Below are 24,392 nucleotides of genomic sequence, written 5' to 3'. Positions count from 1 at the left end.
CAGTCACTCATGAAGGATATGCTGTAAATAATTGATGTTTTTCAGAGTCACCTGCACGGTGGCATAGGTTTTTCTGCAGGTACAATTTGTTGTGTAGAATCAAGCTTCTTTAATATGCTTCATTTAGAGCTTTAAACAATCATATTAATTTAGCTTGGCCCTATCTTTAGGTAGCATTTATACATTGTTTAACAAGTTGTCAATCAGTATTTTAACCACTAGTGAGAACTGTGGATAATAAATGAATAGCCTGTGTGATATTTTGTCAGATGACAGCATGGTGCAGCGGGGGCTTTTGAGAATCTGTCATGAGCCCACCCCTCCTATTTTACAAAATACTGACATTTTTGCACAACCAAATTATATGCTTTTTATTCTTGATTTCCCCGGGCTCCTTTGTTGTGACAATATTGATCTAACTGCTAGCATGTGGCTTTGTAAATTAGAATCAGACAATGTATTTTTACAAATGAAGTACGGAATGAAAATGCAGAATTAATGGATTGAGATGTCTGTGGATTTGTTCAAAAGGCTCAATGAAAGACACAAGGGAGCTTAGGACAATTTTACAAGATTTAATTTATTAACTATTATACAGTTCACATAAGGCCTTCATCTTCAAACACTGGTCTCAGTCAGACAAATTCCATGGTTTGCTCTTGGTGCACAGTACATAAACTTTTCACGTTTCAGCTATTTCACTTCAGCATTTTGTTTTTGTTCTCGCACTAATTTTCATGTTTTAAAACCGGGAGAGGCTTTCTCCCTTTGTGTTTTTTTTTAGTTTTTTTTTTTAAATCATGCACTAAACTTAAGTGGCCTTGAACCATTCACAACAATTGTAAAAATGGACTTTCAATCATTGAAATACACACTAGAAATGTTTTCTACCATTGACTAACGGGTGGTGTTCCCCAACATACAAATAAACAACCATTATAGAGTAGTATGCACTCACTTTTTGCTCATTGAACAGCACATTTTGCCAAAGGTTGTGTCAGAAGTGGTAAGATTATATACTCCCGGGAGTCGTGTTATAGTGGGAAAAGTGTCGGTCTTAATGTTACAGCTCTGAGCGGTTTGAGAAGAGCCCAACAACGCGTAAAATGACTGACTTCCTAACAGCATTCCCAACAGTACCAGTAGGTGGTGATCCCAAATACTACAAAGCCAAACTACTCTGACATTGTTGCAACCAAGAACTGCCACGATCATACAGAACCTCAATGTCTGGTGGTCCATTTGTAATAAGACAGAACTCCCTCCTCCTGAATGTCTCCCATCCACCATTTTTTTTTTTACTTCTACTGGTCGTTGTATTGTGTAGCAGGACTAGCGGTAACAGTGCGTTGAAAATACTAAACCTTCCGAGTCGAAGGTCCTTAATATTAGATGAGTACAAAGAGCTTTAGATAGACAGCCACAGCAACACGTCCAGCATCCTATCATGTTTCAAGCGTTTGGTTTCAATAGACACCAGATGGCAATTGTGTTGTGTTATGGTACAATTAGGTTACACATTCAAAAATGGCAAAATGTTCTCCTTCACTTGACTGAAAGCAGGTAGATTCTTCTGATATTATATTGGTGTAATTAAACCAAACTTCCCTAAACGTCCACTCTGATCAACCGACAGCTAGAAAGAGGACAAACTCTGAAAGAAAACGATTCTTTCACATGGCTGGGTGATTATGAGTAAATTCAGATTACCCATCAACCTCAAATGGGACTTCTGGATCCACTTAAAGAGAACGTACGTTTTTACAAAAATGACTTTGTTTTACAAGCCTGCACTGATGCCACATTCAGCCACTAAAAACAAACAATATGGACAATTAATAAACGTGGCATTTCTTCAGATGTAATACTACACTATCAAAAAAGTGCTTCAGGTACGTTTTGTGGATACAAAAAACTAGTTTGATGTAAACAAAGTTTGATCTACCAGAGCTCTGTAGAGGCAATGGGTATGGCTGTTTGAGCTGTGAAATTAAAAACACACAAGAAAACAGTATGTCAACAAAACAAAAAACCCTTTTGAGGGGAAAAACAACAGTGATCATTAAAGTGCATCCCTGGATGTGTATCCCCCCCTCACTTCCTTTCCCTCCCCATGCTGACCGCTCAAGTAGAGCCGATGAGAAAACCCGAAGGTAGACCTCAGACCGCTGCCCAAAGGACCTACAGAGGAGCAGTCTAAAAATCCAGTGGCAGTACTTTCAGGATGAACAAAAAAACAGTTTTACACGGATAAAAACATGATGGCCACAAATCAATTCTTCCAGCTTGGCTTTAAGGTTTCTATTTCTTGGTAGTGTAGGATAAGTGGAAGCTGTAGACAGATGAGAGGCTATGACGGACACCTCTGACCGGATGTTAAACTCCAGGTGAACGGGGGCTCAGAGGAGGAGTCACTGATAATGGCCGCCTCACGCCCTGATGCACACCAGTATGGACACAAATGGCAGGTTAGGGAAGTTTCTCGTACACTTCCTCATCTCCTCTCTTCATGCCCTCAGTTGTCCAGGATGGAAGATGTAGTGTGCAAGTGCACTTCTCTTTTTTTATTTTTTTATTTTAGTGTATAGGTGATAAGGTCCAGCATCATCATGGGCACATGTGGCGTCAGCGTCTCTCACAGCGTCTCTTGTTCGGCAGGGGAGTGGTGAGAGTGGGGGTGCTGGTGGAGGGGAGGGAGCAGGGACTGCAGGGGAGACTGGGGGGTGGTGGGCGGAGACTGCTGCAGGGGGCTGAAGTGTGCGGCGTTGTGGGGCGGAGACGAGCGGTAACAAGAGTAGGCAGAGCTGAGGGTGGTGGTGGGGGAGGCGGGGAGGCCCGCGAGGCCCGTGGGGGAATCGAGGAGGGGCTGGTTGTAGAAGAAGAATGTACACTGGTGGATGAAGCTCTCGATGATTGTCTGGTAGGTGCGCGTGGCCGTCAGGGCGTCCATAGTGGTGAAGTCCGGCCGCATGAGGGTGGGCCAGAAGCAGATGGACAAGTTCTCGCTGGTCATCAAGTTCAGCCGGTGCAGCTGACTCACCCTGAGGAGAAAAACAAACACACCACAAATTACTCATGATATGCTGAAAAAACAAATGGGAGTCTTCCACAAGAAAACAAATCCATCACAGTGATTTAAACAGTGGTCTTACTTGTGCAAGTGGCTCACTACATATTTGAACACATCATAATTCTCCCTGGGGAATCTCCTCAGGACATCCTTCATGGTGTAGAGCCTCTGTTCTCGGTCATTGATTTCTGCACACACACACACACACACACACAGAGAGAAGCAATGATTAATACTCATCGTTGCCCACAGCCATTTGAATGTCTCCGTACTACCATGAAAATTATTCTTGTGAACACTAAGGCAGAGCAAAACAGATCTGCAAAAACCTTCCCAGCACCCTCCCCTCCCTCCTAAAGAAATAATCATTTTGCATGTTCTTGTGAAGACCCTCCCTGCCCAGCGGTGTTTGCTTACTGTAAGCCTCCAGTAGGTCCACCTGCAGAGGACAAGGCACCAGGGGGTCAGGCAGCTCAGAGAAGAAGCTTTTGAGGCCTCCAGCCACAGTGTTTATGGCGTAGTCTTTCTCCACCAGGTCCAATCCGTGGTCTATACGAGGAGAAAGAGAGCGTTAGAAGGATCATAGGAAATAAGCAGTAGCTGCCATCAGGAGCAAACATTCAGCTGCATGTCACTTTCCTTTAGTAACTCTCTGTTTATGTTTGGATTAGGCAGACACATCATTACATGTCAAATAAGTCTGATGATGGGCTCACCCTGTTCAAACTGCCTCTGCATGCCTTCCATCTCTGACTTGTTGCCGCTTACTCGGTACAACCCCTCTGTATTCAGGCCTGAGGAAAAGAGAGCGCAGCAGAGAATAAAATAAGGGAGACGTGGGGGGGGCACAGTGGGAAACAAGCACAAACACTTCATTAGCCCCCTTGGAAACATACATGACGAAACATACAGTACTAGCAGCGCCTACAGGGATATCTGAATAAATCAATGTATTACTTTCACATAAGATTGTGGTCAACGATAATCCTTCTAAGGTATCTAATCAACAACATTAGAATTATTACGCTCAGTAAAGAAATACAATTCATAAATGTCCCTTCTTAAATCTGATTTTGCACATATCACATGCCGAGCAGCAGCACGTGTAAAAGACAACGCACCTGTGGTCTCAATGTAGCGGACACACTTCTCGATGAACAGTGGGATGGGTCTGTCTGGGGAAACCACATTCACTAGAGGGACCCCAAAGTAAGTGCTCTCCGGGGGCTTGGGAATTGCTGGACGGGGCTTTGTTCTTGTTTTCTGCAGAAAAAAGAAAGACAGAGCACTCCATTAGAGTCTCGAACACGGATAATTATGTTGTTTCTAAGTGGCACTTGTTGAATTCAGTCACAAACTTTATGTGTGGACCCTCCCAAACACATTATAAACAGATTAAACATGCTCACTTAACAGTGACCCCCCCACACATTTCATACCATCTGTAAACCTGCTATCATCATACCTATAGAACAACATTTACGAAAACAGTTTAAAAAATAAGTAATGCAAATTTAATTTCTGTTAATGCACATAAAATTACAATTAGCTACTTTTTATGAAGGATTAAAAGAGAAAAGTTGGCTTAATACACACCTTGGCTGTTCGTCGGAGGCTCTTTAGAATGTTCCTCTTTTTTGGGTCTTCAGTCTCCTCGGTCAGAGTTTCGCTTTTCAGGCTCCCGAAATCATCCTCCTTGGTCTTTGGAAGAGCTCCCATCTCATCGTCGCTGCCTATGAAGCTTGTGCGGAAGCTGCTGAACTTACCGAGCCTCTTGGAGCGGTCGCGGTAAAGACGAGGCTTCACCCCCGCTGCAGAGAACTTCCTCCTTCGCTCCAGGGAGCTGCTGTCTGCCTCGCTGTCGGAGCCGTTTCCGTTGGAGTGCATCCTATTGGAGTTGCGGATGGTGATGATTTTGCCTTGCGTGCTGTCGTGTGGCACTGAGTAGATTATCTCTTCATTGCTGGGGCGGGGTTTTGAAACGGCGTCGATGGGTTCGGCGTAGTCTGAGGGATCGTAGCCCACATCACCACCGGGAACCCAGGTAACCGCAGAGGGGAGGGAGCGACGGTGACCCATTGTATCCATATACGGGTTACGGCTCACTTTCCGGAAGTCAAAGGTGACACCTGGTTTAACTCTTACTTGTGGGGGTATTTTGTTGTTGAGTTTGTTCTCAAAGTCTCTGATTTCAGAGATGACGGATATGTCACTGGAATCTAGTTCAGGCAGGTTGAAGCCCCCACCATGAGAAGTGAGTGTGCCATCGTAGTATGGCGGGGAAGGCTCTACGTCGTCCTCTGAATCCAGGAACATGGTGACGGGACTGGGAGAACTGCAGCGCGGGGAGTATACGTTTTCATTGGTGCATGCTTCAGCCACATTATCGTACATGTGTGTTGCCTCCACGATGTTGCGTTTCTCTACCACCTCCATCAGAAAAGAATGGAACATTTCGATCCTATGCAGACCTCCCACAACCCCCCCGGATCCACAAACCACACTATTGAAGCGACCCTCGATCTCATGTGCTAGCTCCTCGCCCTGCATCTGCTGCTCACAGGCGTAGTCGCTGTCAGTGAGCTCTGCCTGGCTATCTCCCACTGCCAGCAGCTGAACCGGGATGATGTCCTGAACTTCACACAGGAATGCACAAAGCGTCTCCAGGGAGGCTTTTCGGGAGACCGAGTACACAGCAATGTAGCCGTGCACTAACCTGCTCTTGCGCAAAGTGAAGGAGGCGTGGTATGAGAGCAGAGAGAGCTCTATCGCCAGCTTGTGTCCGCCAACTGTCTGCTCCAACAGCACAGAGGTGCCACAATTAGACATGGGCCTGCAGTGCTGATGCATCAGAAAAGGGGATAGGAGCTGCTCAACATCATAGTTGTCCCCACACATTAGGCACATGACAATTCGAAGGTCTGCCTCTTGCGCTGGCTGGTGAGGGGAGTCTCTGAGCCCTGGAGGCTCAGGGAGGAGGGGCGGGGAGCTGCTACTAAAGGATGTGCTCCTCCTAATATCCAGGAGGCCCCTCAGCACCTGGTTGATTTGGGACTCATTGACGTTATGGCCATAGCCCACACCAGGGGAGGCAGGGTCTAAAAAGCTACACTGCAACCTCCTTGCAGTCTGCTGTCCCTGTGTTATTAGGTGTAAGGCAGTTTCTCCACCAATTTCCACATATGATCCTACACCTCTTTTAGTGACTAAGAGCAGTGAGGTTGGCAGCTGCGCTAGCTGGCTGTCTCTTCGTCCTAGAGTTGATTCCCTAAGTCTCTCAAGACTTTCAATCACATAGGAGAGGGACTCTTTTGAGTTGTACAGACACAGACATCCGTGAGGGGTGAAAGTGGGGGTGTTGAATGAATTTACTGGAAGACGTACATTTCCCTCAATCGGCCGCAGCGTCAGTTCATACATCTTCCCATCCAACACGTACCAGTCATCATTTGTGCAGAGAGCTCTAATCTCATTGGCAAATTCTCTTGCCAGTCCATCCTTCCCTAGTATGACAAGGTTGATTCTATCAGCTTTGGTGTCCCCAAAGTGAGCTTTCACATCGAAAAATGGGTAACACGTGGGGAAACGTGAAACTAAAAGTTGTTCAATCTTAAAGTCTCCGCAGTGAGGACTGCTAGGGCAGGTCTCCTTTGTAGGATGATAGACAAAGTGGATATGCTTCAACACCAGAGCATCTCTTTCAGCTGGAAGTTTTTGAAGCGCCTTGAACCTCTGTTCTTCACCCAAAACCTCCTGAATTGCCCCCATCTTCTCCTTGCTTGGCTTGGCATCCACCTCAAGCTCGTAAAAAAGCTCAGAGTACTCCAGTAGGAGCTCTTGAAAGTCTTCTTTAGCACGGTCAATGATTTCCTTTTGATGCCGGTTGTACAGTTCCAAGTACTCTGTCTCCTCGAGCCACTGGTAGAACTCTTCATTCATGATAAAGCTGCGGGCCTCCTCCCACGGCCTACCAGGTGTGACAAAGGGAGAGGAAGACAACTTTTTTTTGAACTGCAGCCTCATCTCTGCCCGCCTGCACTCATTACGCAGATGTTCAAGGTGGGCATTAAATAGGTCCTCGGCTTCACCTGTCTCCAGTAGATCTGAAGGGATTCTCTCATCTTCCATGTTGTCGATGTGAGATGTATCCTCCCATGGTGAGTCCTCCAGAACAACAAACCAATGGGCAAAGTGCTGCTTGGACTCGAGGACCTTCTGTACCCCAGACCAGCTTAGCTGATCTATCTCATCAAGGTCAGGCACTAAAGAACTAAGTGCTAAAGGAAGAGTGCTTAAGTATATTTTGCGACGCCTCTCAATGTGCTCCTGTTTCAGACGGTAGACATGCTGTTGGAAAAGCTTCTTGCACTTAGCTGTTCCCTCCAAGAAGACATATTCTTTGAACTCTGGGGAGGAGTTCATGCGACGACTGGTGTTTAACCAGGTTTCATTATGATTCTTGACTATGCGGTTGATAAGCCATTCATAGCGATCCTTTGCAGAAGCTATCTGCTGACTTTGGAGCTTTAGGGCTTCAAAGTAAGGTATGATCTTGGGTTTACCCCTGCCCTTATCAATAAGCTGAACCAACGTGAGGAAGGCAAGGTCCACATTTATATTTGAGCGTGCAGATGTCTCAACTACTGGTAGACTCTTTTTTGTAATACCAAAGGTATGTGCATCTTTGATGTAACGTTCAACTCCTTCATCACATTTGGTGAGGACCAGCACAATGGGCTTCTTAGTCTTGCTAATATGACCATACAAATTTGTGACAAATTTCAGCTGGTCATCAAAGTTGCGGTTCATGCCCCGGCTGACATCCATACAAAGCAGGAAGCCATCCACCTGCAGCTTTCCCTCAGGCATTTGTTTTTGCTCGAAGTCTTGCTCCAGGCCCAGCTGATCTGTACAGAAGTACATGAGCTTCTCTGCTGAAGACAGCTTGGTTCCTGCTGCCCGCTTGATATAGGGCTGCATAGCAGTGCTACGATGTGGCTGAAATGTCTGGTCATCAATGAATTCAGTTTGCTCTACAACGTGCATCCTGCACTCCGGCCCCTCTTCGAAAACCCGGGATACCTCGCCCCAAAACAAAAAGTGATCATTGTTAACCACTCGACCCCCAAAGTCACTGGTGCTCAACACTGATGTGTGGTCCAGGTAGAAGTCATCAGCGCTTGGCCGAACATACCTATTACAAAAGCAGGATTGCCAACCCCACATTGCCCTTTCTCTTTCTCAGTTCCTGACAAACCCACCACAATGAGGTTGTAAATGGGTGCCCGGGCATCTTGCTTTTTTGCCATCATAGCCTGCTGACTCTCATCCTGCCACAAACAGGCACTGTATAAAGGAGTTCACTTGAATGTTTGTCCATACAATTGTTGATCCAGAGGAGATCAGATTTCACTTTCTTCTGCTGGTCTTCAACTTTAAACAAGGGCCATGCAGTGATATGAGCAGATGGTTCTTTTATTCACTTCTTCTGTGACATCAGATCCTGTAAAAAACAGAAATAAAAAAAGAATCAAACAAACTGGGTTATGAACCGAACAACATTTTGAATTGAAATGGGTAAAAAGGTCAGACCCTAAACCTTAGGACTATGGTAAAATAAAAACATAATGTTAAAACATGCTTTATTCATGTGATAATGGTCTTTGCAATTTTGTATTATGTTACTTACAGTATTTTATATTCTACATAACCATTGCAAAATGTCAACTTGCATAAGGTATTTTACTTTCACAGTAACCGAGTATAACCTATATCTGAGAATGATGAGAGGACCATTATATTGTATTTTGTGCCCATTTCCTTTGTATACCAACATATATTGAAGGAGTGGACCTTGTCAGTGGTGATTGTAAGGCAGAATGTTTAAGGGGAACTAATGCTGGTTCAACGTTTTACTGCACTCTGAGAATTGTCCATGATCACAACTATGGCCTTGAATGTGTTTCAATGTAAACATTTGTCAAAATCAATACATTGTGGTTTATGACATATCTAGTCACCATCCAAATCATAATAAAGATGATAGCAGTCAATATATCTACAATAAGGGGTCGCACTATAACATCAAGTAAATTCAATTCCAAATGGGGAAACACACAGATTTTTCCAAATGTCATTACATTTTTAGGCTGATTTGTTGCTGATTGTGACTGACTTACAACTTTTATTATCAAAGTAGAATTAATCTGATGAATATTTAGTCCAATTATTTAGTATATAACATGTAACAAAAAAATCACATCATATTCCCCCTGAGATGCAAGAGACAAACCTATTCTGTCTCACTAACAGTCCAAATTCTCCAAGTATTTTATTTAATATCATAGAAAACAAAAATAAATATGTCATTACACACATGTCAGACATAGCCTTCAAGGTGTATCCATGAAAAATGATCACTCATTAATCCTACCAAAAAACATATTGGGAGTGGTGCTCTTTAAATGACAATGTCAGCTGATCAGTGAGTGGGGTGACAGCATGAAAATGAATATGATGTAGAGTCCTCAGTCTGTCAACCTAACTGAAACAGCAGCTATCAGCCCAATCTCCACAGACAAATCGGTGACTGAATAAAGAACTTATTAACAATTACTGCCAAAGACACTGAATTTCCTCAACCCATTAGGACACTTAATGCTAATAGACCAACTTCTATTATCATAGCATTGATAAATGCCTCCATCATAATAGCACTGATGCATTTCTGATGTGCTCACAATTTCAATAGAAGGCAAACATGACATATTGCAGAATTTCACTTTTGTCTGATTTTATTCACTTGAGTGAAACATCATGACAAATGAAAATATGGGGAAATGAACAACATGTAACATGAGGTGTCCACACATTAGAAACAAACAGCTCCGGCAGGGTCAAAAGCAACCATGGGCAGTCCACACCGCTCAGCTGAGCTAGGCCGGATACCAAAATGCAGACCAGTTCTTTACGAAGAAAAACAACCACACTGATCAGTCTATCGGAAATAAAAACATAGTTTACTAAAAGCACACATTAAACCAAATCATTTACATAACCAACTTACTTAGATAAGATCTAATAACGTTATATTTGTTGTAAGGATTACCAGTTAACATGGGCTTTGGGTGCACACAGAGGGGCTGACCACGCCAGGCCTGTCTACATAATGAAATTGCAGACTATGCAGAGCCGACATTTGGGATAGCCTACCTTCTCCACACCGACAATGTTTAAAGGGAATTTATTTACCCAGCTGGCTGCAGGGTGCAGCCCTCGACAGCTTCTGGAGGAAATAGCCGATACAGAATAGCATAGAGAGTAGGGTACATACCATCGCATTTCTCCCTTTCTCCTCCTGCATCTGTCAGGCCAGCCCTTGCCGCAGCCCTCGCCGCCTGATGTGCATAAGCATAAAGCCGCAGAATACACTATGGGTCCTCTCAATTCACATATAATACTGATTAAACAAAAACGTGTGCGATGGCGTACTTAGATTTAAATATCCATTACCCATGCCTGGATCCTCTTGACCAGCATCACTCTTAGCGTTGCAATTAAACACGGGGAATGAAGAAATAAATATCTCGAATGCTAGAACAATCCGATTTGTTCTTGCAATGCGGTTTCCTGTAGCGAAATCCAGGCGTATACAAATCTGCTTAGCCGTCTTCCTCTCGGTTCACCACGTTGCTTTTTCAATAATTATTCTGTCCATTGTTGTTCCCACATAATGCTGGGCCGGCCGCGCACACGAGACAACGGTGAGTTTGTTGCAATCGCCGTGGTATATTGTCTCAAATAATGTTTCTACTGCAACAGAAACTGTTCATGTCCTGGTCAATTCATGGGCAGATTGCGTGTGTGAAAGTGCTATTTCTGCCAGCTTTCCGATAATGGCGGCGGCCCTCCTCCCCGGACCTAGTTCTCCTCTTCTTTTCTTTAGGAAAAGGGAGCTGTGGAGAGAGGAGCAGCGGAGAGACTCACCCAGCGGCGCCCTGACACAACTGCAGCAGGTCGCTGCTCTATGCGGGGCTCGTTACTCCAAAGTAATCTATTTCTCACAATTCAGACTGTATTTATAAAGTATTACCACACTTAATGTTCCGTAATTGTTACTGACTGTCACATGCCTACCCATAGAAAGTAGCCTACGTGTTTCAGGGCTACATTAGTACAGTCTATGGGTTAAACAAACCAAATTAAAGTAGGGATTTATGTGACATAACGTTAGCGTTACTAATGTAATGATAACTTACGTAGCTAACGTAGGCCTACTAGATATTTTGCAGTAACTAATTTGCAAGTTTTGTGTGGTTTTATCGTAAACTAATGTTATTGTAACATTACTCCACAGTGTTAAAAATTCAATTGAATATATATTTTGTAATTGTTAAAAAAGACTGCAGTGCTGTCAACAACGGTTTAAAGACGTAAGGAACGTTGGCCTTTTTGTATGCTAACAAGCTAGCATAGCATTACACCAAAAACAGGCAGGCTAGCAAAGTTGGCTGATATGTGTCAAACGATAATGTTTATTCAAACTTATTTAAGACCAAACAAAGCTTTGGAACAACACTTTTTTTTTTAATACTGACAATCATCAAAAAAAATGTATGGTGTAGCCTAGCAGCACTAGCTTTAGCTTAGATGTAGATAAGCAATACAGATAATTCATTTTAAGTAGTGAAAATGCTTAAAACACAACATGATTGTAGTATATAGTGCCGCGCAAATATACCATCAGGACGTTACTGATGGAGTGCGGCTGCGGAGTGATACTGTGTGTATGCAAGCCCGCATCTACGACGCATCTATGTATCATGGGTGTAGACCTGATAAGCAATAAAGATACCTCATACAAAGGTCTACGGATACCTTATTGCTCTCTATGACCTGCGGTCAACTATATAGTATAAAGTACTATTACATGGTGTCAGAAGTCGGTCCAGTTCGTCACTTTGCCGGAGGTAAACAGATGAAAGTTTTGTTAGCCTAAAGCCTAGCTAACAGGTGCGGTCCCCAGAGAGCGGGAGTCGCACATTTTTTGGAGAAAGAAAAAAGAGAGACGGATCGATTCGAATTACCATCTCCACTGGCAACTTGGGAGAAAACTGGCGACGATGGGAACAACGCTTCCAAATCTACATGACCGCGAGTGGTGCAGACGGTAAGGACAGGAAGATTAAAGTGGCCATACTGCTGCATGCACTAGGAGAGGAGGCTCTTGAAGTTTACAACACGCTAGACATCGCACATGGTGAAGATGAAGAAGAAGATGAACAGACTGTTAATGATATTCTAGCAGCATTCAGAGCCTATTGTCTGCCTAAGAAGAACACAGTGTTTGAGAGACATCAGTTTTGGGCACATCCTATGTCAGGTAACACCACGATTGAGACATATGTGACAGAGCTCAAGCCAAAGAGCAAGGATTGTGAATTTTATACCACAGAAAATGACATGATCAGAGACAAGATTGTGTTTAGTATGAATGACCGGAGACTTTTAAGAGAACCTAATCTCACATTAGAAAGGGCCATAGACACATGTAGAGCTGCTGAGACGGCCAAAGTTCAAATGCTAGCTATGAATGCAGCAGCCCAGGAGATGTCTGTACTTGCAGTGCACAAGAATAGTCGACAAGGACAAAAGACACGCACACCGCCTATACAACGTACACAAGACATGGGACAAAGATATGAAACATGCAAAAAATGTGGTAAATCACACCAGCCAAGACAGTGTCCAGCATACGGAGTATCCTGCCATAATTGTGGAAAACAGAATCACTATGCAAAAATGTGTAGGTCAGCTAAAGCCCAACATCACAAGACAGTACATAATGTTTCCCCGGAAATAGACACCCTATATGTTGGGACAGTGAACATTGATCAGCTAAAGTCTAAAGCTGACAAGTCGTGGCATTCTAATGTAAATGTTGACCGCATGTGTGTGAAGTTTAAGTTGGACACAGGAGCAGAGGCCAACGTCCTGCCACTGAAAGTATTCACAGCGATGACCCGAAAAGCCAGACGTGAAAGAAGAACACACCTCAAACTACAGCCTACAAAGACAGTGCTGGTGGCATATGGAGGGATGAGATTGAAGCCGGAAGGGGTGGTAACACTCAAATGCTCCACTCCCAAAACACAGGCAAGTCTGACATTTTATGTTTCCAGGCACTCTTCCATTCCCATATTAGGAAACGAGGCATGTGAAGAACTGCGCCTGGTGAAAAGAGTGGACATTGACTCAATAGAAGTGAAACATCCCACAACAAAAGAGGAGCTCATACTGTAGCTCAGCACCCAACTGTCTTTCAGGGTTTAGGTGAGTTTGCTGGAGAATATCACATCCACACTGACCCCAAGGCCACACCTGTCATACATGGCTGTAGGAAAATACCACTGGCAGTAATGGACAGACTGAGAGACACTCTCGATGACTTGTTACAAGCTGATGTTATTGTACAGGTAACTGAGCCTACACCATGGGTTAATAGCCTGGTGATCACAGAAAAGAAAGACAGAAAAAAGTTACGGTTTGCTTGGATCCCAGTGACTTAAACAAAGCTATACTCAGGCAGCACTACTCCATTCCAACGACCGATGAAGTTCTGTGCAAACTAGCTGGTAAGAAACTTTTCACAGTGCTGGATGAAAAAGATGGATATTGGCAAATAAAGCTAGATAAAGAGTCATCCCTACTGTGCACATTTAACACACCATGGGGGAGATACCGCTTTAAACGTCTTCCATTTGGGATCAAGTCAGCAAGTGAGGTTTTCCAGCAACGCAACTGTGAGACATTTGGAGATATCCAAGGGATCCACATCATTGCAGATGACATGATAATTGCTGCATCATCAGAGAAAGAACACGATGAGATATTACAGAAAGTGATAGCCAGAGCAAAGGAGGCTAATGTGAAGTTCAACAAAGACAAGATACAGTACAAGGTTAGCAGTGTCAACTACATGGGTCATACTGTCACTTCAGAGGGTGTTAAAGCAGACAACGCTAAGATCAAGGCTATCACAGGCATGCCAACACCAACTGACCAAACAGGACTACAGTGATTGCTGGGCATGGTGAAATACCTAGCTCAGTACATCCCAGGTGAGGCCACCATATCAGCACCACTGAGACAGTTGTTGAGAAAAGACAGTGTGTGGCTGTGGCAGCACGAACATGATGAAGCAGTCAAAAAACTGAAAGATGCTCTCATTACCGCTCCTGTACTTAGTTATTTTGACCCAAAGAAACAGCTCATCATACAGGCAGATGCATCCAAAGATGGTTTGGGAGCATGTCTAATGTACGAGGGCCACCCAATTGCCTATGCATCAAGAGCACTAACACAAACAGAAAATAACTATGCTCAAATAGAAAAGGAACTGTTAGCAATTGTCTTCTCTGTTAAGAGGTTCCATCAGTACGTGTACGGATTGAAAGTGGATGTGCAGTCAGACCACAAACCTCTGGAAAGCATTCTGAGAAAGCTGCTTGGAGCAGCTCCTTCCAGACTCCAACGGATGCTCCTCCAGCTGCAGCGATATGACTTGAATGTCATCTACACACCAGGTAAAGACCTACTGATTGCAGACACACTCTCACGAGCTGTCACACATGATGAACACTCAACAGTTGATGACATCACAGATGAGAAAGTTGTCTATGCTCTGGAGCCAACAGATGCTTTGAGCACTGAGATGCTGCAAAAGCTCAAAAGTGGAACAGCTAATGATGAAATACTACAGCTGCTGCAGGAAACACACAGACAGGGCTGGCCACGACACAGAAAACAAGTACACACTAAACTGGTTCAATACTGGCCTATTAGACATACTCTGTCAGTAATAGATGAGATAATGTTTGCAGGTGACAGGATAATCCTCCCGAGCTCGATGAGAAGTGACATGCTGCAAACATTACATGTGGCTCATCAAGGAATGCAGCGGACAAAAGCACTTGCCAGAAGGCACTGGTACTGGCCAGGTATGTCAAGAGAGATAGAACAAATGGTCGAGAATTGTGGGACATGTCAGCAGTTCCAGCCCAGAAACCAGAGGGAGCCTCTGATCTCACACGACATTCCTGAGCTTCCTTGGCTCAAACTAGGGGCTGACATCTTTGAAATAAAAGGACAATCATTCCTATTGATGGTCGACTACCTGTCAAAATATCCTGAGGTGCTTAACATTAATGACAAGACATCACATACTGTCATTAAGAAAATGAAATCAGTCTTCTCCAGGATAGGAATACCAAAAGAGATAGTGTGTGACCATGTCCCATTCGCGAGTCAAGAAATGAGGAACTTTGCAGAATCATGGGGCATAAAACTCACTCATTCCAGCCCAGGCTATGCACAGTCCAATGGTCTGGCTGAAAGGACCGTACAAACTGTTAAACATGTTCTTAAAAAAGCACAACGAACAAACACAGACCCTCATCTTGCCCTGCTCATCCTGAGAAACACACCTGTAACAGGCATGCAATACTCACCCGCACAAATGCTCATGGGGAGAGTGCTAAGGAGCACCTTACCGAGCTCCACCGTGGTGCTTCAGCCTGCTGTGCCTAAGGATGTTCACTCGACTCTCGAGAATCTACAAAGGAGGCAGCAGCAGTATTATGACAGAGGAACGAGGCCGCTTCCTGAGCTGCAACCAGGAAGTACTGTTCACATGGAAACTGAACATGGTTGGCGTCCAGCTTTGGTCACTGCACAGAGAGGTGAGCCACGTTCCTATGATGTTGTCACATCTTCAGGTCAGCACTACAGGCGCAACAGGAGACATCTGAGGAAAACAGCACACGACGCCCCAATGGACCCAGAACCTGACTTACCTGAAGACAATCAACTATGCACGCCAGATGCAGACACATCAGAGACTGTTGAATGTGAAATGTCATCACCGCAGAGCACAAGAAGAACCAGATGGGGCGACTTATTCGACCACCTGAGAGATAAAGATTTCCTAATTAGCTCAGGCTAAAGGTTGTGCTAAGACAGAGTTTATATGTTAAAATCCTTACTCTATTTGCTAAAAAAAAAGAGAAGAGTAAGGTGTGTTGTTTATATACAGGATCCATGTTTATATGAGGATGTTGGAGTGATATACACTGATTCTAAGTTGACATGTTAATGTTCATACAAAATATAATTTCATATATTCGCATGTTACAAGTGAACAATGTTAATATTGAGACCGTTATAGAATGTTTACTACAGCAAATGTTATATGCAACTTTCATTGTAAGAAAGGAGGATGTAGTCAGCGACGTGCAGTCAGGGGAGGCAGGGGAGGCAGAGCCTCACCTGTCATACTCCAATGTAACAGAAAAACAACTAAAGAAAAACTAAATAGTAATAATAATAAAATGTCTCCACTGATCTGTTTTGTAAATGTGATTTCTGTATGATTCCAATCGCTTTTTATAGTCAACATCAGCAAATTTGACGAGCTCCGCTACAACTACGGGTAGCGATGAGAAGTGAGGCAGGGACAAGCTCTGCCTCTCGTAAGCCCACAGTAACTGGCTGGAGCACTGGCACTAATTTAGCGCGGGCACTTATTTTGTGAGCGAGCTCAAGCCAGTTACTGTGTGGTGAGGTGAGGCACAGATGAGCTCTGCCTCACCTCAGAATGCGTCACCCCACAGAAACTGGCTGGAAAGCGGGCCCTAAGCACATGCCTGCACCATCTCACTGTATGTCACCAATTTAATGTTTGTAGATCCCTTTATTACATTTATCCTCGCCATCCATAGTCTCTAAATAACTTATTTCACGTATATATGATATTTAGGCTCGCTGGTCTCATCATACAACGGCAATGAAAAAAACACCAGGGGAGGCAGCCATAACCTCTGCCACACTGAAGGGGGCGCAAGTGAGCCCACAGGTTCTTGTTGCTACTGTTATTCTACGCAGAGAAGGTATACGCAATCAACAAACTAGACTTTTGAAACTAGAAGAAGAGGAGGACTTTTACAAAAAAGTAATAGAGATTGTTGTCCAGAAGGATAGCATGGACTTCATCTTCAAGTCAAGGTAAGACCCCAATTGTAATGAAAATGGGATCTTACTAAGAAAGAACAATCCAATATTTAGATTTTGGGTATACTTTTGTTGAAAGGTCTGTTTAAAATTAATCGAAGCATCAGACTAAAAAAGCTTTTGAAAATAACCGAATATTTCGATTATGGTCAAAATATGATATTTGTAAATCTGACTCTGAAAGAGTCAGTGCCTCACCAGCCATGAACCTCACGGCACGTCACTGGATGTAGTATATATTGCCGCGCACATATACCATCAGGACGTTACTGATGGGGTGCGGCTGCGGAGTGATACTGTGTGTATGCAAGCCCGCATCTACGACGCATCTATGTATCATGGCTGTAGACCTGATAAGCAATAAAGATACCTCATACAAAGGTCTACGGATACCTTATTGCTCTCCATGACCTGCGGTCAACTATATAGTATAAAGGACTATTACAATGATATCATATGACAGATATTAACAAATACATTCCGTAAATCAACTCTAAAGTAAACAGACAAACAGTTTAGGGGGGAAATATAAATAGGCATAGTAAATAATAATAATAAACAAATTAAATGGAAATGAGACAGACAGGGTGCATTCACACCTAATAGTCCGCTTCTCTGGTGCGTACCAGGGGCCTCATTTATAACGCCGTGCGTAGGATTCACGTGGGAAGGTTGCTTACGTAGTAGAGATCCAAAAAATAGGTACAGAAATGTTCCAACATTTTCCGATTCACCAAACATTGCGTACCGGCGAGGAAAGTGCGTACAGCACTTCCTACGCCGGTTTCCCTTTATAAATCACAATCGTCTCGAAATGCGGTGCAGCTTTTGCGGGCTTCACGTAACGCCCATATTTGCCTATAAATAGTCAAAGAAACGCCCATTAATTCATTCATTTTGACTGACTGCATGAAGAAGATCGCAGGAAATGACGACAGAACAGCTAAAAAAGACATCTCACACCGTGTCAGATTTTGGTTATTTTGGGGAGGTCGAGATAAATCATATTGTTCGGTGGATGCAGTTTGAACCAGAGTAGCAGCATGGAGGTCGGATCGTCACCAAAATAAATAAATAAATGGTCCGAAAAAGGTTCATGACAAAAAAAATACACATCGCCTTCCTCAGGCAGAAATGATCGGGGAATCCCTCCGGAGTGGAGGAATGACGACTGGATCTGAATTATATTTTCGTATGGTTTGTGTCCCAGCTGTCGATCAGCTGTGCGCAGCGTCTCCACTGCAGCAACTCTATATCCACCAGTTAAAGGAAATACAACTAATGTGTTGTGTTATATTAGCTGTACAATTTACCACATAATGGTGTTCTTAGTTTCCATACCTCCTGTGTTTTATGAGCGACTTATCAAGTCTTAGCAAACGGCATAAAACATGATTAAACATGGTAGTATATAAAACCATGCTCGTCTATAGAAATGCAAAACCGCATCATTTATGAGAAAACATTTCATAACATTAACACAACATATTCGAGGTGGTTTTAAAATAACATATCCGTATTTATTTATTTCTCCAAGTTATGTTTTTGTGTGCACTGAGGAGTCTCAAACAGGCGTTTGTTTAATCATTTTAAGATTGGCTTTAATCAATGTTTGAAAATGAATTCTTCATATGATAAATGAGAGGTAACATTTTGTTTATATTATTTCCACATATTTCTCTCCATTCTTCCTTCTGCCAACGGTGTCGCAGTTTCTCGTCTCTCCCGTTTTTGTGCTTAGTGCGTACGCATGGGTTAGAGTTTGCGTGGAGCACCGCACGTTTTCCCGTCAAGTTAGTATTTTATAAATCGCAAACATTGCGTAGAAACTGGCGTACGCCATTGTTTGAGCGTATATCCCTTTATAAATGAGGCCCCAGACCACAGTTTGTTACATTGTTTCATTTTTCAGAAGGTTCGGTTTGCGTTCAGACGGGCAAAACTCAGACGGACTATAAACTTTAGGGTGCGTTCACACCTGCCTTGTATAGTCCGGTTGAATCGAACCCTGGTGCGTTTAGCCGCTTGGTGCGGTTCATTTGGGTCGGTGTGAACACAATCCGAGACCACTTAAGTGAACTAAACAACCGGACTCTGGTCCGCTAAAATAGGTGGTCTCGGAGCACTTGCTTGCGAACTCTGGAGCGGTTCATTGCTGGTGTGTGAACGCAGTCCGCATCAAAACATAGGAAGCGTATTTACGTGTCACAATCGCGGATATCTTCAAAATCTTTAGCGAAAGAGACTTTCAAGACATCCGCGGTTGTTTAGTTAAAGAGTGAAGCAGAATCAAGTGTTGAACAGTGTCGTGTAATGTAAAAATTCTCCGTCAGCTACATACAAGTAAGAACTCCTGTCTTCGGTGAAACGCCCCTCCTTACTGCAGAACGTCTCTCATTATATGTGTAATGTTTTTTAACGGACGTTGTCTGATTATATAATCATATGCGCGGGCCGGTAGTATCCGGCCGTTTCTCAATCTCGAGGATACTGGCTTCCAAGCCAATATTTCAAGGATGCTACGTCATCGAGTGCCGCCGAAGTACTGCTCCAATCTCCAGCATACTGGTTTGGGGGAAATTTCGAGGCTGCACATGGGTAGACTTCGCGTCATTAAAATCCCCACAATGCTTTGCGCACGGACCAATTTCAAAAACCCTTGCGGAGAATGGCTGAACCGACGCAGCATACATTTAAATGTAAGTATGTTGTGGCGTAGAAAATGTGTAGTCTTGGTAAATGTGTTACTTTGTTAAATTAACAGCAGTTAATCTGGAGATCAACAGACACTAGCGGCCCGCGCATATGATTATATGATCAGACAACGTCCGTTAAAAAACATTATAACACATATAATGAGAGACGTTCTGCAGTAAGGAGGGGCGTTTCACCGACGACAGGTGTTCTTAATTGTATGTAGCCTAGTTCAGGGGTTCCCAAACTTTGCTATGCCAAGGACCCCATATAGCATTATCCTCTGGCGGGGACCCCCCTGTTTAAAAAAAAAAATGATGAGTACATTCTGATGGAAAATATGACTAATTAATTATACAGCTTAATACATTTTCTTAATATATATTTGTATTAATAATTAATAATGAGTTATTCTTCAAAAAAAATTGTATTTATCTTTTGTTTGTCATTCATTACATTCATTGTGTCTTCTGTTATAAACATTCTTAACACAATATTAAACAGTAATATCAACAGTAAACATATTTTAAAGTGATTTCTGTCTTCATAATATTATATAATTTTGAACAGTAATATGAACAATTAACATATATTTTTAGCATTTTTGAAAGCTACTTAGGCCTATGCCTTAATAATATTATATATAATATTCAACAGTAATATTAACAATAAACATATTTATATTCATCTATATAAACAACAATATTTGCTACATCCGTGCTCTCATCCAGCTGCTGAGCGAAATATTCACTAGCTCTCACTTGCTCCAAAAGCTGAGCAGATACTCAGGCCGTTTCTCAATCTCGAGGATACTGGCTTCCAAGCCAATATTTCAAGGATGCTACGTCATCGAGTGCCGCCGAAGTACTGTTCCAATCTCCAGCATACTTGGAATTCCACAGAGGCCGCGTCCTTGGTTTGGGGGAAATTTCGAGGCTGCACATAGGTAGACTTCGCCCGTCCTTAAAATCCCCACAATGCTTTGCGCACGGACCAATTTCAAAAACCCTTGCGGAGAATGGCTGAACCGACGCAGCACACATTTAAATGTAAGTATGTAGTGGCGTAGAACATGCGTTGGTAAATATGTTACTTTGTTACATTTGTTATCACCAAAAATGTGTTCCGTGAAAGTAAAGCAAATTCATAATTAGATAGACATCGTGAGGTATTTATTTTCGGTACAGTTAATGATGAAACCGTTAGAGAGAGTGGCACACTTGTTAGCCTGTTCCATTCTTCTTCATTTTCCGAAGCAGTGGCTTGGAAGCATACTTGCTTCGTTTCTGAAGGAAGTGACTTGGAAGTACGCGACTACCAAGCCAGCATCCTCGAGATTGAGAAACGGCCTCAGTTTCACTCTCAGTAGCGGCAGCTCGATTCTGATTGCCTTGAAGGGTGGTCGTGTGATTTAAAAACAAAAAAAGAAAAGAAAATATTAATAAAAAGAAAATATTAAAAGATTGGCATCAAAGGACACATAGATTGATATATATAGAGTTATTAATAACATCTAAAGAAAAAAAAAATGTAACTTTAAAAAAAAAAAAAAAATTCCCCTTTCCCTCAAACTTTGCGTGACCCCCCTGGCGCCACCTGGCGGCCCCCCGGGGGGTCGGGCCCCCTCTTTGAAAAACACTGGCCTAGTTGACGGAGCATTTTTACTTTACACGACACTGTTCAACACGTAATTCTGCTTCACTCTTTAACTAAACAACCGTGGATGTCTTGAAAGACTCTTTCGCTAAAGATTTTGAAGACATCCGCGTTCTTGTGACTCGTAAATACTACGCTTCCTATGTTTTGGTGCGGACTGCGTTCACACCAGCAATGAACCGCTCCAGAGTTCGCAAGCAAGCGCTCCGAGACCACCTATTTTAGCGGAGCAGAGTCCAGTTGTTTAGTTCACTTAAGAGGCCTCGGACTGCGTTCACACCGACCCAAATTAACCGCACCAAGCGGCTAAACGCACCAGGGTTCGATTCAACTGGACTACAGTATAAAAGGCTGGTGTGAGCGCACCCAAGCAGCATGCACAGGGACAGTGGCGGCTGGTGGAAAATATTTTAGGTGGGGCTGTGGAAATGGTGACCAAACAATACTAGGGGGCTCCGGGGGGATGCTCCCCCGGTAAAAAAATTGAGAAAAGACCCCTTAAATTATGACTTCTGGTGAGGTTAGAGGGGGGGGAAAGGACAAATTGACGCTTAAAAATATGAGAAGACTGATCAATACCTCCATAATCTTCAGTGTGGTTAGCTATGAATCTTCCAAAACTTCCAAACACCTTGTCCTGGACATAGTTTCTACAGCATAAACTGTGCAACAGTACAGTAGGCCCACACAAACTGCAGAACACCGGCGCTTTGGGAACACTCAAAATTACTTAATTTAATTCCCATTCAACCTGTTAAGGTGCTTTTTTCCCCTGTTTTTTTTCTCACGAAACTGTGTCTCAGGGCTTCTTAAAATGTAATAAACTATTCATGTGTCCTGCTCATTTAACAGGAAGAAACTCAGCTAACTGATGATATGAACCATGTTTACCGAAACAAAACACAAGTCTCACAAGAAGCGTCTAAATGAGACCTGAGTGGAAAAATGCTAACGCACTCTAGGTATAAATTAATCGATATACTTATCGGATATGCACAAACAAGCATAGCTAACAAGCTGAGATTCCACAGATTCTAGAAATATAAGTATCATCACTGAGCGATCAGAACTCGCGACAAGGGAAGCAAATACAGACATCACACGACGTAGCTTTAGGTAGCAAAGCACGGAGATATGCTCACCTTTTGCTGTTATTCTGATCAAAAACGAGAAAAACGCCGCTGAAGGTTAATCCATAGGTTAATCCAATGTGTCTGTCAATTTGAAAAAACTATTGATAATCCATAATTCAATTTTTATGTCAAAAACGGAGTTTTCATTAGCTGCTAATAATAGCTTCCAGAGTGAATGACAGCTTCCTGTTTTGTCTCCTTGGATACAAGTCCAAACAACTCACAGACTGCACCGGGCGCTGACGTAGGCGCCCTGTGACCATCAGATTTGACGACGCTGATTGGCTGAGATTATGTTTTGGCGGCATAGTTTAAAGATAGCAACAGTTGGCTTCTGCTGCACTTGCTGCCCTCTCGTCTGGGCGCTGTGCATAGCGCCCGAGAGAGGGTAATGATACACGGGCAAGGCCAGGCAGGAAACATGTGACTTATCAGTAACTTTAGACATCGTAACATTTTAAACGAAATTTTATTGTAGATTATACATTTTACTGATACCAATTATATAATATTTACCTTGTTTATTAAAAATTAAAAAAGATATATATTTTTTTTAAATATATATATTTTTATTTTTAATGTGGGAAGAGGGGGGGCCGGCCGCCACTGCACAGGGACCATGACAGTCCAGGCGTTATAGATACAGCAAAACAATACAATAGATATGCAAAAGCCCCTGACAGACTGATGCAATAAATGCAACCATGAGTAGTCTAATTGTACTCATAAGTTTGCCTGTGTAATATCACAGTACACTACCATTCAGCACCTCCACCTTTAACAGAGGCTGTCATCAGCATCATATCTGATTACTTTTTGATTAAATTTAGCGTTGCCGCCTCCTAGCGGATGTATGGGCTATAAACTGCATGAAATGTTTTATCACCCTTTGCAGTGAAGGCTTAATGCGGTCTCATTTACTTTCTATGAAGTTTAGTTTTGTGCGTTTTTTGTGTTGTAATTCTATCTATCTGGATTGAGCGGTTCAGTGTTCAGAGTGCATTTGGTCCAGGCTGCTGGGAAAAGAAAAACAGACAGGCAATGGAGTGTGTGGCCAATAATACCACCAGACTGCTACTGGAGAAGGATATGGGAGAAAGTGTTTGCTGGTCAACTTCAATAAGGATGTTCGTGCACTCTGACGATTAAGGAGCACCAGGTAGGCTTATTTGCATGTGTTTATGGTATATTACTGTATATTACAGATATGCATGTGCATTATATTACTACATGTGTCATGTGTGAATATTTTTAGGATGTGCAAGATGCATGCTATTGTAGAATAAGTATTGAGATGATATGCTTAAATGAAACAATAATTGATATATTGTGAAAAAAATACTATTACGGGAAAATCCTGCATACAGTTATTCAGTGTGAAATTTCATCTGTGAGACAAGATGAAAAGTTTAGCAGTCATCAAACTCATGAGGAATTCATTCTGGGCTCCAAATGTAATAGCAATCCACCCCTTTCACAAAATATAGAGGCATATATTCATTTCAGTGTCATAAATATTACTACCACTAGGCAGAGCCCTAAGCCTTTCTATAATTCAGAACAACATGAGGAGTTAGTGATAAGCTCATGCTTGCTATTATCTGAGTGATCATGCAGAGGAAGTGACACTATTGCCCTTAAACATCTTCCTCATTGTGTGTTTATTATTATTATTAATAATGGAAAACACACATAAGATATCATTCCTAAGTAGATATTTGTTCCCCATTTGTTTTTGTTTCTAAATTCCTGCAACATTTAAAAGTATTTCC

General features: G+C 42.8%; 1 protein-coding gene across 1 annotated transcript; it reads right to left on the bottom strand.

Moving 5' to 3' along the window:
• Window positions 1-559: 559 nt before the first annotated feature.
• On the bottom strand, window positions 560-11,064 carry arhgap35b (Rho GTPase activating protein 35b). The gene is given in 8 exon segments (XM_034204164.1): window positions 560-3,041; window positions 3,153-3,258; window positions 3,488-3,619; window positions 3,787-3,864; window positions 4,192-4,333; window positions 4,667-8,283; window positions 8,286-8,573; window positions 10,583-11,064. Coding segments are annotated over 7 exon segments (4,578 nt in total). The 5' UTR covers window positions 8,383-8,573; window positions 10,583-11,064; the 3' UTR covers window positions 560-2,635.
• Window positions 11,065-24,392: the final 13,328 nt, after the last annotated feature.

The sequence above is a fragment of the Gymnodraco acuticeps genome, unplaced genomic scaffold, assembly GCF_902827175.1.
Source record: "Gymnodraco acuticeps unplaced genomic scaffold, fGymAcu1.1, whole genome shotgun sequence".
In the NCBI taxonomy this organism is placed as follows: Eukaryota; Metazoa; Chordata; class Actinopteri; order Perciformes; family Bathydraconidae; genus Gymnodraco; species Gymnodraco acuticeps.
Note: the sequence above shows the minus strand (reverse complement) of the source record. Positions and strands in the feature narration are given on the sequence as shown.